A 14,247-nucleotide genomic window follows, 5' to 3' on the forward strand; every position below is an offset into this window, starting at 1 on the left:
ACTTGGTAATTTTGTTGGTTAGTCCAGCTTACTCTCCGAGTTGTTTTCACATTGTGGACAACGTTTGGTTTCTGTAGGATACACTGCTGTCTCATTTGTTTATGGAGACTTTGGGTGTGTGGGTGTTTGGAGGATTGTGAGAGTAAGCAGAACATGCCAATGCCTTGAAGGATGTAATGTTGTTTAATTGTGAATCTGTTTTTAGAGGATTTAAACCTAACATGGTGAACAAATTATATTATAGAATTCAGGGAATTTTACTGGGGTTATCTAATACAGTGTAGCAAGTAATAATCTGGAAAGACCTTTGTAATATCACAGTCTAAAACTGGATTTAAAGAGAAGGAAATTAGTAAATGAAGCACATGTAAATGAATCATGCATAAATGAATCACATGAAAATGTATCACTTGAATATGAATCTCATGAATATGAATCTCATGAAAATGAATCACATGTAAATGAATCACATGAAAATGTATCACTTGAACATGAATCTCATGAATATGAATCTCATGAAAATGAATCACATGTAAATGAATCACATGTAAATGAACCATATGAAAATGAATAAATAAAGACAAATGATTACGTGGACAAGTCTGTTGGAAAAATGTTTTGTATGGAAAAATATAACCTTTTGGTTTACATAAGAAGTGTTATGTTTGGAGAAAGCAAACACTACATTCCAGCATAAGAACTTTACTTATAAGAACCTTGCAATAATTGATGGAACAATAAATTCTGAATTATACCACTGAAGTCTAAAGGAAAATTTCAGGACATCTGTCTGTGAACTGAATCTCAAGAGAAAGTGGGTCACACAGCAGGCCAACAACCCTAAGCAAACAAGAACACAATGGTCTACCAAAGAATGGTTAAGGAAGAATAAAATTCATGTTTTGGAATTGCCAAGTCAATGTCCTGACCTTAATCCAAAAGAAATGTTGTGGACGGACCTTAAGAGAGCAGTTCATGTGAGGAAAATCACCAACATCCCAGAGTTGAAGCTGTTCTGTGCTGAGGAACGGGCTAAAACTCTTACAAGCCGATGTGCAGGACTGATCAACGATAAAAACAGTGAAAATGTTTAGCTGCGTTTATTTCTGACCAAGGGGATCACACCACATGCTGAAAGCAACGGTTCACATAGGATCACATAATCGAAAGAAAACATTCCACACACCATTATACCACCAGCAGCAGTATGGACTGTTGACACGATGCAGATTCATGCTGCTGATGCCAATGTCTGACCCTATCATCTACATGCCACAACAGAAATCAAGATTCATCAAATCAGGCAACGCTTTTCCATTCTTCAACTGTCCATGCCCACTCTAGCCTCAGATTGCTGTTCTTGGCTCACAGACAGGCGTGGAACCTAATATGGTTGTAGCTTATCCACCTCATTTGGTTTGATGTATTGTATGTTGCAAGAGGGTTTTCTGCTCACCACACTTGTAAAGAATTATTGTAATTGTAGCCTTTCTGTCACCTCGAACCAGTCTGGCAATTCTCCTCTGACCTCTCTCATCAAAAGGTACTTGTTTTTCTCCACCATTCGGTGTAAACTCACGAGATTGCTGTCTGTGAAAATCCCAGATCAGCCTCTAAAATTCTCAAATCAGCTCGTCTGGCACCAACATTCATACCATCATCACTGAGATTCTGATGTTTGGTGTGAACATTAACCGAAGCTTACTGAAATACTTACCTGTATCTGCATGATTTTATGCATTGCGACGCTGACACATGAATTAGCTTAGTTCTTTTTCAAACACATCCTGCAGAAGCAAATAAGATCGGCACTCCAGGTGCTTTGAGCAGCCTAATGCAAAATGTATTCAAAATACTATTTTTCCTAAACAATTCCGTAAGAAGGCTAAAACGCCTGAAATTGGATTCAAGACACTTACTCTTACTCATAACCAATGTCACTTTACAATTACAATGTTTAAAAAAACATGGAACATGTGGTAGGTTAGATTTAAGAAAAAATATGATGTATAGTTTACATAAAAATATTACATTCTCATCAAAACATGATTTCACAGCTTATGCTAAACTTAACTTAAACCAGTTTATAATTACAAGACGTAATTATGTCAAATGAGCGCGATCAATTCATGTAGTATTAATGTAAACCTATTACATTATGAAATCTTGTGGGGTTGTTGATACTGACAGGTATTATAACTATAGTATTTAAATTAAGATGATTAAAATGTGTGTGATAGTATAGCATAGTGGTAATATGACCGGTGCAAAATACCAGCAACCTGGGTTTGATCATCAGCTCAGCTCAGGTGAGAGTGCAGATTTTGATTTTATTCAGGGCATTTAAAATGTAATGTCAAATCATGTTGGATGTACAAAAACAAACTGTCTTAATGTAACTCAATTCAATCACATGGAATCTTTGTGCGCATTTGAATTAAGTCGATCCAACGCTAATGAATATTATTAGCACATGAATATGATGTGCTATTATTAACAAATATTATCCTGGTGTCTAATATTATATATTTTTTTAGAACAGTATCCTCTTAAAATACAATGAATCTGTACATTTTAACAGTTCAAGTGGAGACGTTATTATGTTTTGTCACATTAATGATTCTGTGTCTCGTTGCTAGAAATGAACATTTGTACAACAGTTTTTATGAATCAGACATAAATTGATTCATGAATCAATTACCACGCTGGATGAAAGCTATTCCTATATTATGTATTTCTGTATGTATAAAACCTAAATGGAAGCTTTTTGCTTCATGTTTTTACAACTTTGTTATAGACTGTCATTTGAGGCTAACTTATTTGCATTTGAAAAGCACAAAGTGCATTTGCCTTTTAAATAAACTAAATTTTCATTTAGTGATGCACCAAGTGGACAGCTCAGAGTTTCATGGGTCAAAGAGATGAAGAGCGTGTCGAGCAAGGTAAGAAATCTCTCTAAACGGCGGCTTTGTTTAGCTTAATGCATTATATATTTGCTATATGATGCACTCCATATAAATTGATGTACACAGTAAAAGTCTGATTCTTAAGTGGTGAATGCCAAATTGCTTTCTCAGTTAGCTACTTTCCTTTCCTTCAAGTGCTGTTGTAAATCTAAAGTTTTAATCTTTCTATTTGAACAGAAAATGGAGAATTCACAGAGGCCCATGCTTCAATTTTTAGGTAAACTCTCATTTGAAATCTCATTTCAAGTATAGTTAAAACAAACAAACAACAACCAAAAATAAATCCAGTGTTAGTTTGTTGCATTACAGTAATAATGATTTAATACATTTTATAGATTACATTTTACTATTACGTCTCTCCCTAAACAGACACATAATCAAATGTATTATTTTAGATTGCATGTTTTTTGCACAGGGATATGCATTTTCTCACTGCAGTGGATGCTGACCCATGAGGAAGGTAAGACTATATTAAAATACAGAAATAAATAAATACATACACACATATACATACATGTACATTTATACACACACCATGGGGACCAAATGTCTGAGACCACGGTGAAAATCTGGAAATAAACAAGTTTTAGAATTCTGAAATGTTTAAAAGAAAGAAAGAAAATGTTTCATATTTTGAATATTTAATATTGACAATTCTGCACTATTTCTAGGTCCCTACTTGTAAAGTACATTTGTGATATTGACCACGTTAACTGCATTGTACAAAATCTCTTCTATTGAAGTATGTGTTCATGATCTAAAACGGGTTATAAGGTATTGCACAAACTTGTGGAGTCCATGCCAGCTCGAGTTCACAGTCATTCAACCAAAAAGGGGGCATTCTAAATATTAAGAGTCTCAGAAATTCATGTAAATATTTCGAAGATTCTACTTTTCACTGAAGTTGTAGTCAATAATATAATTTCTAATGAAAATCGCTGGATTAAATAAATTTAAAAAATAATGCGAAATAGAAACATTTTCCACTAGTGCTCTCGGATATGTGTGTGTGTGTGTGTCTGTGTGTGTGTGTGTGTGTGTGTGTGTGTGTGTGCGTGTGTGTGTCCACTACCAGTCAAAAGTTTATAGACACTTGACTGAAATGTTTCTCATGATCTTAATAATATTTTGTGTATGATTAAATGTTTGAAATCGGTGTTGTAGGCAAAAATATTATACTCCCAACATTTAAATTTCTTTCATTAGAAAATGAACATTTTATTTATAAAAAAAAGAATTCTTTTAAATGGATGACTTGGAGAGAAATATTCAGAAAAGCAGCCAATAAGTGTGCTGTATAGGTGGGAACTCCTTTAATACTCTTTAAAAAGCGTCCCAGGGGGATTCCTCAGGAAATCAGTTGAGAAAATGCCAAGAATGGATTTCTGAAAATTCTAGGCAAAAAGCCTGTCTACTTTGAGTCTGCTAAAATATTCAATGATTTTGATTTATTTTGGGTTTTTTATCACAACATAATTACCAAAGTTCCATATATATATATATATATTAGAGATGCACCGATACTAAATTTCTCAGCTGATACCGGTAACTGATTATTCAGAGTGATATCGGCCGATACCGATAACCGATAGTTTGGTTTTATGCCTTCTTTTAAATGAATAATAATTAATTTAAAAGAATTCTGAAAGAAATGCAAATAAAAACTCGCGAGGGTGAGCGAGCAGCGTGGAGGGTGAGTCGACACCGAAACTCCCGCTTCACTGCTGCTCACTTCCGGTGCGAAATTTTAGCAGGACAGAGCTTGCAGAGCTTATAAACTGCAGTTTTGTCATCATTCCGCACAAGAGACATCATCTTTACACACAACCAGCAATCGAAGTGTTTTCCCGCACTCTTTTTATTGACAGGACATAATTTGCCCTGATCACTGGATGTTTTTAAACTATCGGCCGATGGCGTCAAAAATAGCCTAATATCATTGGTGCATCTCTAATATATATATATATATATATATATATATATATATATATATATATATATATATATATAAGAAAATTAATAAATAAATATGTTCTCTTCTCCCCTCCAGTCAATGTGGCCTTAGGAGGAATAGCAACACAATCTTCTGTATTCAGTAACTCTTTCCCTGCTGACCTTGCTATTGATGGGAACAGAGGATCTAATTTAGTTTTCCAGTCATGTACACACACAGATACTGACTACAACCCGTGGTGGAGGGTGGATTTGTTGGCGGTGTATGATATTAGCAGTGTAATCATCACTAACAGATGGGATGTCGCTCCAGAACGGATAAATGGTGCTGAGATTCACATTGGCAACTCCTTGGTCAACAACGGCAACAATAACCCCAGGTGAAATTTTTAAAAATACATTTATATAAACAATATCAGCATAAAAGAGTAAGAGGTTATTTATAGAGTTTTATTAACAGTTCAAAAAGCGTCCTGCGTATAAGGCTTTGCAATTTGGTAACAAATATTTGTATGTATTTACAACTTTAATAAGGCATTACAACATTCTAGTAAAATTGTTCATAATGTAATATTTTATACTTATAAAGCATCTGAAGTCTCTGTGAAAAGCTGTTTAAGAAATATATTGTGAAATATTTTTAATGACATCACTTAGTCTTTTAAATAGTCACTCACACGATGAGTATTGCAGATTTTAAAGTACTGTACACTTTATTTTACTGAAGTATAACTCAAGCATTTTAACTGAAATGATTACAGAAAATGTACATAAAATATACAACTGCAGTTCTTCACCTGATTGGCAAGGACATTTTAAATTGTACAAATTGTGTAATTCTGACATGTAAATTGACAAGGAGTGAATTACTACTGACTGACAGTAGTTCTGGCTACATGCCAAATCACCGGTTTATATGAATGCACTCATTGTAACACGTTAGTCCTACAATTAAAACTTATACAAGGACATGGAAGGAAGATGATACCCATACACAGATTATTTCTGTAATAGGTAGGAATGTAGTGGAAAACCTAGAAAGTAGAAAGTCTCTCTCTCTCTCTCTCTCTCTCTCTCTCTCTCTCTCTCTCTCTCTCTCTCTCTCTGTGTGTGTGTGTGTGTATGTGTGTGTGTACATTATGGTAACTACATAGTAACTTAGCTACATAGTAAATTTTCTCATCTTCCCTCCAGTCAATGGTGAATCCTTCTATACCTTAGAAGGAATACTGTCACTGTGTGAAGCACAGAGGGGTTTACTTAGGAAGGTTTGTTTTTCTTCCATGAGAAAGCTTTTAGAATGGAGGGCTGCATTTTTCTTATTAACTTCAGGGTAGAGATAAAAGAGAGGGTTGTGCGGGAATGACTGTCTATAGCTGCTGTAATGTAAGGGATAACAGGAGCTACCTTGTCTCACAGGCGTTCTGCAACATTAAACATGACTATGAACTGAGAAAAAGTATGATGTGTCATTCTTTAATAAAATACACAATTCTTCTGCACACTCTGGTATGAAAACAATCAACTTGGTGACAGATTTGTTAAACATTATTAACTTTGGATTTAACTTAATATGTAAAACTAACTTAATACATTTCTACTCATCTCTCTCTTTCTCTCTCTCTCTCTCTCTCTCTCTCTCTCTCTCTCTCTCTCTCTCTCTCTCTCTCTCTCTCTCTCCATGCAGATGTGTCGTTATCTCTAGCATCCCTGCTGGTGTCTCTGCAAATTACACCTGCAAGATGAGGGGTCGTTATGTGAACATCAACATTCCCCATGTTAGAGGGTATCTCACGCTCTGTGAAGTGGAAGTCTATGGGGTTCAAGGTTACACTTTTATATCCAGTTCACAATTTCATATAAATTTAAAATCAAATTAAGCTTCACAACAGCTGCTAAATATCATCACTGCTAATTTTTTTTTAGTGTATAGTAAGAGTGCATTTCTGAGATTAAAGTTTAACAGCAGTGAGGATCTCACGAACCCTACCGTGAGGGACAACGTTCTTCAAAAGGTTTGTGTTTATGAGAATGTACACATACCTTGTTTATTAGATACACATACCATGTAGCTACACTCTTATACATTTATTGTAAATGTATGGTAAATTATATACTATAAAATTACATCCCAGACATGTATGGTAAATAATATACTCAGCAAAAAAAGAAACGTCTCCTTTTCAGGAGATAATTTTGTAAAATCCAAATAAGCTTTACAGATCTTTATTAGAAAGGCTTTAGACAATGTTTTTCATGCTTGCAAGTGTGGAGCAGTCCTAAAATCAGTTTATGTTTCAGTTGTTGAAGGAAATAAAAGCAGTTGAATACGAGAGGATGTTTCTTGTTCTACTGAGTATCTATCTATATATACATATATATATATATATATATATATATATATATATATATATATATATATATATATATATATATATATATATGTATATATATATATATATGTACTTACATACTGTATGTGTACTGTATGTTTATATATGTATATATACACATAATAGTAATTTTTCCTCGTAGGTGATATCTGCCAATGTCCAGCCATCGGTATTTCAGGTCCGTTGGACAAAGGAACCGGAACTGGTAACTGAAACTTAAAAAAATGGTAGGAAAAATCACTGCTACTACTGAAATAATAATAATAATAATAATAATAATAATAATAATAATAATAATAATAATAATAATAATAATATTGCTGCAAGCAGCAATTATTGGGGTTCAAGCCCTTTAGGGTCCTTAAAGACGTTAAAAGATATTACTTAATATTGTGCAATCCTATAAACACCTAAATCAAAGAAAAACCAAGATAATTTTAAGAAAATTCGGCCTCCATTAAGCTTGTTTAGTAGCTGCTGAACATTGCTCGACCAATCTTGGCCATGTTTTTCAAGATTCACAATTGTCCTTGTATATGCTGACTGGACCTTGCACAGGGACAGTTCTTGCAATTTATTTATCAAGTCTAGTGGACCAACGGTTCCACATTTACTCCCAATTTCAGATTTTGTTCTGTTATAGCACCACCAGCTGGTCACAGTCAGTAATTTTTTTAACATTTATCCTCAAATGGAGCTCATACATATGTACCCCAGGTTTGGTGAAAATATTTCATTCCGTTCAAGAGTGATAGCCATTTGAGTAAAAGTGGCCACGCCCACTTGCGAGGGTAAATCTAGATTTGGATGAGTAGTCCAAATAACTGTCCTGCAATAAGGTTATTACAGTTGAGCAAAAAACCTAGGACTAGTTCGCAAAACTATGATTTTTAAATAATCTCAAATATTTAAAGAATGATTTAATTGACAGCAGTGGTCCTAGAGGCAAAGTTGTTCAGAATGCTGAGATCTAATATATGATACCAAGAGTATGTGTATGTTTGAAACGGTGAATAATATACAGTTAATTACATACAATTTACACAGCCATTTTCAGGTTGTTTTATTATTATAGCGCCACCAAGTGGCATTTTTCACAAGTGCCCTCAGACGGAGACCTTACATGAGTTATACCAATTTAAGTAAAAGTGGCCATGGCCACTTGAAACCTTTTGATGTGCCCTTGCTAGGGTAAAGTAAACCCTCATTTGCCATAAGCGGCAATCTGCGGGGTCCAAACACTCCTTGAATATAGCACCCCCAGTGGCCAGTTCTTGTCAATATTCATAGAACAATAAAGAGATCATATGTGAACATACTTACATGTATCATATTTTGTGATGATAGCTTAATGCTAGTTGTGTGACCTACCTGCTGAAAGCCGAGGGGCAGAAGGCAGACATGTTTTTGAAGTAATTCAGTTACAGATTAGCAGAAAGCGTACACCAAATTCAGCTCAATTGGAATTTTGGTTCCTGAGAAATAGCTATTTGAACTTAACGCTGACCCCTATGAACATGAATAGTGCCCCCCATGTAGTCAATTTGAGTGAGATTGCATCAGACACTAGGAGGTCCCTTCCTGAACCTACCATTCATATTTTGTCGCAATAGCTTAATGAAAACCTTTTCAAATATCTGCTGATATTTGATGGGCCAATGACAGGCATGTTTTTTTTAGTAATTAAGTCATCATGAGAATCCATTACAGATTAGCACACATAGGTACCATACCAAATTTCAGCTTGATCAGACTTATAGTTCCTCATAAACAGCTATCTGATCTTAGCTCTGCTCCCTTTGTATGACCAAACTTGCCACATGACCTCAGAATCTTGTCCTGTACATGTCGTTCAAGTTAGGTGAAAATCCATGTAAGCACTCATAGGATACAGCTTTTTAAGTAAATTTCACTGCCTCATTAGAACTGACTGACATGTGGCAGCCATACTGTTTACAAATGTCAGTATGTTTTTAATAATTATTGAGCATTACACCAAATAATAATTATTGATAAATGACCTCAAAATGCCAAATGACGGTCGATAATTTTGTCATTCTGACTAACAGGTGGCAGAAATATGTCTTAACCAAGAGGAAGAAGAAGAAGAAGAAGAAGAAGAAGAAGAAGAAGAAGAAGAAGAAGAGGTCAAAGAAAACAACAGCAAAAAAAAGACCATCGAATGTGTGAGGTTTAGCTCTTGTAGGTGTAGCTCTTGAAACTACTAGCTAGCTGATGTAATATATTTATTAGTTAGAAGTACTAGAAGTTTTTTAGCTTGTTTGTTTGGGAAATGTATCTATGAAAAATTATTACTACAGGGTTCGTACAAGGTGCTTAAAGTGCTTGAATTTGGCTTTTGGAAATTTAAGTACTGGAAAACCTTGAAAATAGCATTTTTTTTTTATCTAACAGTGCTTAAAAAGAGCTTGAATGATAAAAAGTCAATGAATACGAAATCACTAAATAACTTTAAAGGGTTTATTTTCTATAGAACATGAATACAATCCTTTTACTCAAAATGTGACTCTCCGCTGCAGCTCCTGCTCCTCCAACTTTTTCAAAAACGCACCTAGCGACATATATAGCGACTTTTCAAACAAAGAGAATGGTCAGTACTGCCCGGTGAGTGTGAGGTCCTGCTTTCCCCCCGGAGACACGCCTCTCTCTGCAGCTACTCTGTTCAGTGAGGGGCAGAGAGGAGCAGCACATCTATGAGAGGTTATTTTACATGGAAATATAGCACGAAATCACAGTGCACACGTTGTCTTTAGCTTATGTGTACGGTGGTTTAGTCAGACGACGTCGCGGTTATAAAATCAGGATTTTAGCAGTGCAGAGCAGCAGCTTGGAAAAGGTTTGAAAGTGACTGCTGCTGAACATATGGTCTCTTAATGGGGTTCAGTCACTATTTCATACTCGTTCTGTTGTCTGACAAAAGAAGCAGAAAAAAATACGTAAATGACAACAGCTTTATTGGGAATTCGGCTCTAACGGGCTGACATTAGGAAGAATGAAAATACCATGTAATGATGCAATGTATATGCTAACTAGCGCATGACATCATCTAGAAAAGGAGTATTTTAACATTACGGTGAAGATGAAGCAATGTCTGGGAAATACACATTTTGTCCATCATAGCTGGGAAAAGGAGCAATATAAAAATGTATTCGTTAATTATTTTTTTAATTATTTAAAAAGAAGAAATAAAGAACGTGTTTGAATGACATCTCTTGTATAGTCTGTGAAAACACAAGCATACACAGCACTTGAAAAGTCCTTGAAAATCCTGGAATTTCATTATGAAGCATCTGTACGGACTCTGTTACTAGGTACTATGGGACCGATTGATGTTTTAAACATGCCCTCTTGATTTCTGGGTTTAGCATACGTATACCTGGGTTTGAGTTTAAAATAATAGCTAGATTTTCTGGTAGAATAATGGTAGTTAAGTTTCTCTCACAAATATGATCGAGTCGATACAGTATGTTCAGTCGTTTTTCTGGGAAAGTGAGGATTTCTAGGTTAACATAATGGAAAACATATGATATTTTGAAATTTGGTATGATTGGAAGCATGTTTAAAACACAGAAAGGGCCGAGATCGTGTAAGAATGAGGTTTTACTCACTGGCATAAATGTGTTCACTTTAAACTTTGTTCCTTCCCTTGAACCTGCTTGAGAATTTCCAATGTTCGTAGAAGGGTGATTCTCAGTACAGCACATTAGCAGTTTTTAATGGGCTTTTAATTTATTTATTTGTTTGTTTAGTTATGTGATACAATTATGGGGTTTTCTATTTAATACCTGTTTTTTTTTTTTTATGATTTTACATGATTTTATCTTATTTGGCTCATCCTTCCTCATTCCCTTAAATCAACATTTCACATTGTTAGTGTCAGAATCTTATTTAACATGCAACATTTTCAATAATCTGTAACTAAGACTCAATAAAGAAATTCTCATTACACAGATTGTCCAGAATGTTTCTGAAACACTTCGGCCTATGATTAGCCATGGATTCCTGGGAGGACATTGTAGCAGTTTCTGAGGATTTATTCTTATCACGCCACTGTAAAAACCCAAACCACTAAATACTGGCTTCTTCTTCTTCTTTTAATTTGATTGTCAGTGCTCAACTCAAACCAACAACTGAATTATTACAAAGATCAGGAATGATTGTGTCTGAAATAAACCACTGGTCATATCCTACTTGTTTGTTTCTAGATTGTAGGACTTATTTAGCCAAATCGAAACTCTACTCTCTATTTGTGTAAGTGAATACTCAGGATAATCAATTTTCACTCTGGTTTCTTTAATTATAAATAAAAATATCAAATAAAAATGTGACACACTATTAGCACAATGCGCTCGCAGATCAATAGTGGGTGACTGTGTTCCCTTTCAAAGGGAACTTCACGTTGCGTTAGCTTAACACTGTGGGTAGCGCCCCTGCGCGTGACCAGTACATGAAGCTTATATTTTTTTAATTAGCATATGTCTACCAATATGTAAGCCAATCCAGATGTTTTACACTACAAATACAAAATGTCATGCACTATGAAATAATAATAGTAATAATCATCATCATCATTATTATTATTATTATTATTATTATTATTATTATTATTGTCAAATAATCGTTAGCATTGGTCAATCACTTCACTGGACAGAAATGTGATGTAAAAACATGCTTAAATATAAATGAGTGTGTGCCGTCGGGGCTCCCAGCTGTGCAGCATGGCAGTTTAACGTAGCCCCGGTCGGAGAACCAGATGTTGCTGTCGCAACTATTAAAGAAGCTATCATGTGAGTGTTCTGTCATCGGGTCACAGTGTGTAAATTGTTCATTTTTATTATAAGACCTAAATGATCTCACATGCTTTCCCAGTTGAGTTACATCGTAACACCAGTTTGTTCTTAGGGTTCTTTATTTTATCTGCGTTAAGGCAGGCTGAGTGAGTGCAGTGGTTTCGGTGTAGCTCCTCCCCCTCACTCTGACTCACGTTGCTGCTTTTTTGGTGTCCAGTCAGGCGTGTGTCTTATACCCAGGTGGGTGGGTATTAGACTTTTGACTTTTGGGTATTGCTTTTGTTCTTTTGCGTTATTTGTGTTGGCATAGCTTTGTATTGTTGCTGTCACTAACCTCAGTTTCTTGAATCCAGCTGTGTTGTAAGAGTCATTATCAAGTGTTCTGATACAGCTATGCATAGCAGTGGTTTTGGTCAGTCTTTTTAACCTTACGACCTGTAATCAGTTTGAGCTCGGGGGTATCTGTGTTTTTGTGACAGTAAGGGTTTTTTTTTCTTTCCTTAAATTATTATTATTATTATTATTATTATTATTATTATTATTATTATTATTATTATTATTATTTCCTGCTTTGAGTATATTGTAATTGATTTTTCTTGGGTTTTGTTATATTAAATTTAGCAAATGGATCTGGAATGTGTTTTTCATTTATTATGTAAGTTTTTCTGCTCAGTAGCTTTGGTGCCTATTTGATTGTGCTCTTTCTCAATGTGATTTTTATTCATTTTTTTATTCCCTCCTTGTAGGAGCTGATTGCTTCCTGAGGCTGGGGGGAAGTTCTTTGCTGCACCTTAGGCTTTACTTCACTAAGGGTTGTCATTATTGCTGTGTTATTATTTGCAGTGAATTTTGTGGGAATGATTCTGATTGGTGGGGTTCTTTTCCCTTTTGTATAGTTGGTGCTGTAGTACTAGCCTGCCCTTCATACAGGAAGCCTCAGTCCTCCTATGACTATTATTGTTCATTTCTTCTTGTATCTGTTTTATTTGACGAATGCCTGACTGTGTTGGTTGTTGTTTTTAAATCATTCTTGGCCAGTCTTTTTATTATTATTATTGTTATTATTATTATTTTAGCTTCAAATAAAATGTATTTTTGTATGGAAACCCATGCCTCTTGATTTTTCTAAGAGGATCGTAGTTGTGTGTCTTTATTTGGGTTGTTTTCCTCAGTGTGGTGTAGTCATTACGAACGAGCCACTTGCTACACTCGCATTGTACACTCTACCAGTTATTTTGCATGTCCGATACATCCACTGTGTAAAAGCCCTGATATATTTTTTACCATGTTAGCTTTTACTATTGATGATAACTGGATAACAGATGATAAAACATGATGTGGACAATGCTCAAGTCTATATAGGATAGCATACATACCTCTAGTGAACCTTTGTGGCAAAGAAAAATCTTATTAATCTTACTTGTACCTTTTTATATGATCTGTATCGAGTATATTATCTGTTTAATATTTGGTTACATACCTGCACACCACAGCCTTATTACAAGTGACTTAACTGTTTACCTCCTTGACAAATATTTTTGTTTGGTTGCGAACAATGAAATGCGTTTATAATGTGGCACCTGAGCCGGAAAGTCAGTAAGAAATACAATGTTTTCTAAGGACATTAAGTGTGCCTCTTCTGGCCTTCTGAGTTTCCCAGTCTTGGTTTTGTATTTTTAGAGAGAAATACACTTGTTTTATCAGTGATGCAAGGAAAATTGTTGATTATGTGCACAGGGTAGGCTTGAATATTCCATCCATCCATCTATCTTCTTACCGCTTACTCCTTTTCAGGGTCACGGGGAACCTGGAGCCTATCCCAGGGAACGTCGGGCACAAGGCGGGGTACACCCTGGACAGGGTAGCTTGAATATTAATATATTCAAATAGGCATATCGTCACCAGAAGGTCCATTCCCAAGCTCTCACTGCTTGTGAGGCTGCCTGTCTCTTAAGCCTCACTGTGAGTGTGTTGGGCAACGGGGGAGTTGTCTATTTCTCCCATAGGGGTATCTCGAACATCTTTCAAAAGCTACTGGACCGACACTGCATGTTATAGGAGTCCTTTAGTGAAAATGATGGATAAGGTCTGATTTGTTTATCAGATATAAAACCCAGCTATAAA

The 14,247-nt window shown here is 35.3% G+C and overlaps 1 protein-coding gene across 1 annotated transcript; it reads left to right on the forward strand.

Moving 5' to 3' along the window:
* Nucleotides 1–2,921: 2,921 nt before the first annotated feature.
* LOC124627203 (fucolectin-like) lies at nt 2,922–11,281 on the forward strand. The gene is made up of 8 exons (XM_047153602.2): nt 2,922–2,942; nt 3,144–3,183; nt 3,382–3,426; nt 5,017–5,299; nt 6,607–6,746; nt 6,846–6,934; nt 7,455–7,539; nt 9,382–11,281. Exons 1-7 carry the CDS (start codon nt 2,922–2,924, stop codon nt 7,530–7,532), a joined length of 696 nt encoding a protein of 231 aa, XP_047009558.2. The 3' UTR covers nt 7,533–7,539; nt 9,382–11,281.
* Nucleotides 11,282–14,247: the final 2,966 nt, after the last annotated feature.

This window comes from Ictalurus punctatus, chromosome 4 (genome assembly GCF_001660625.3).
Source record: "Ictalurus punctatus breed USDA103 chromosome 4, Coco_2.0, whole genome shotgun sequence".
NCBI classification, from domain to species: Eukaryota; Metazoa; Chordata; class Actinopteri; order Siluriformes; family Ictaluridae; genus Ictalurus; species Ictalurus punctatus.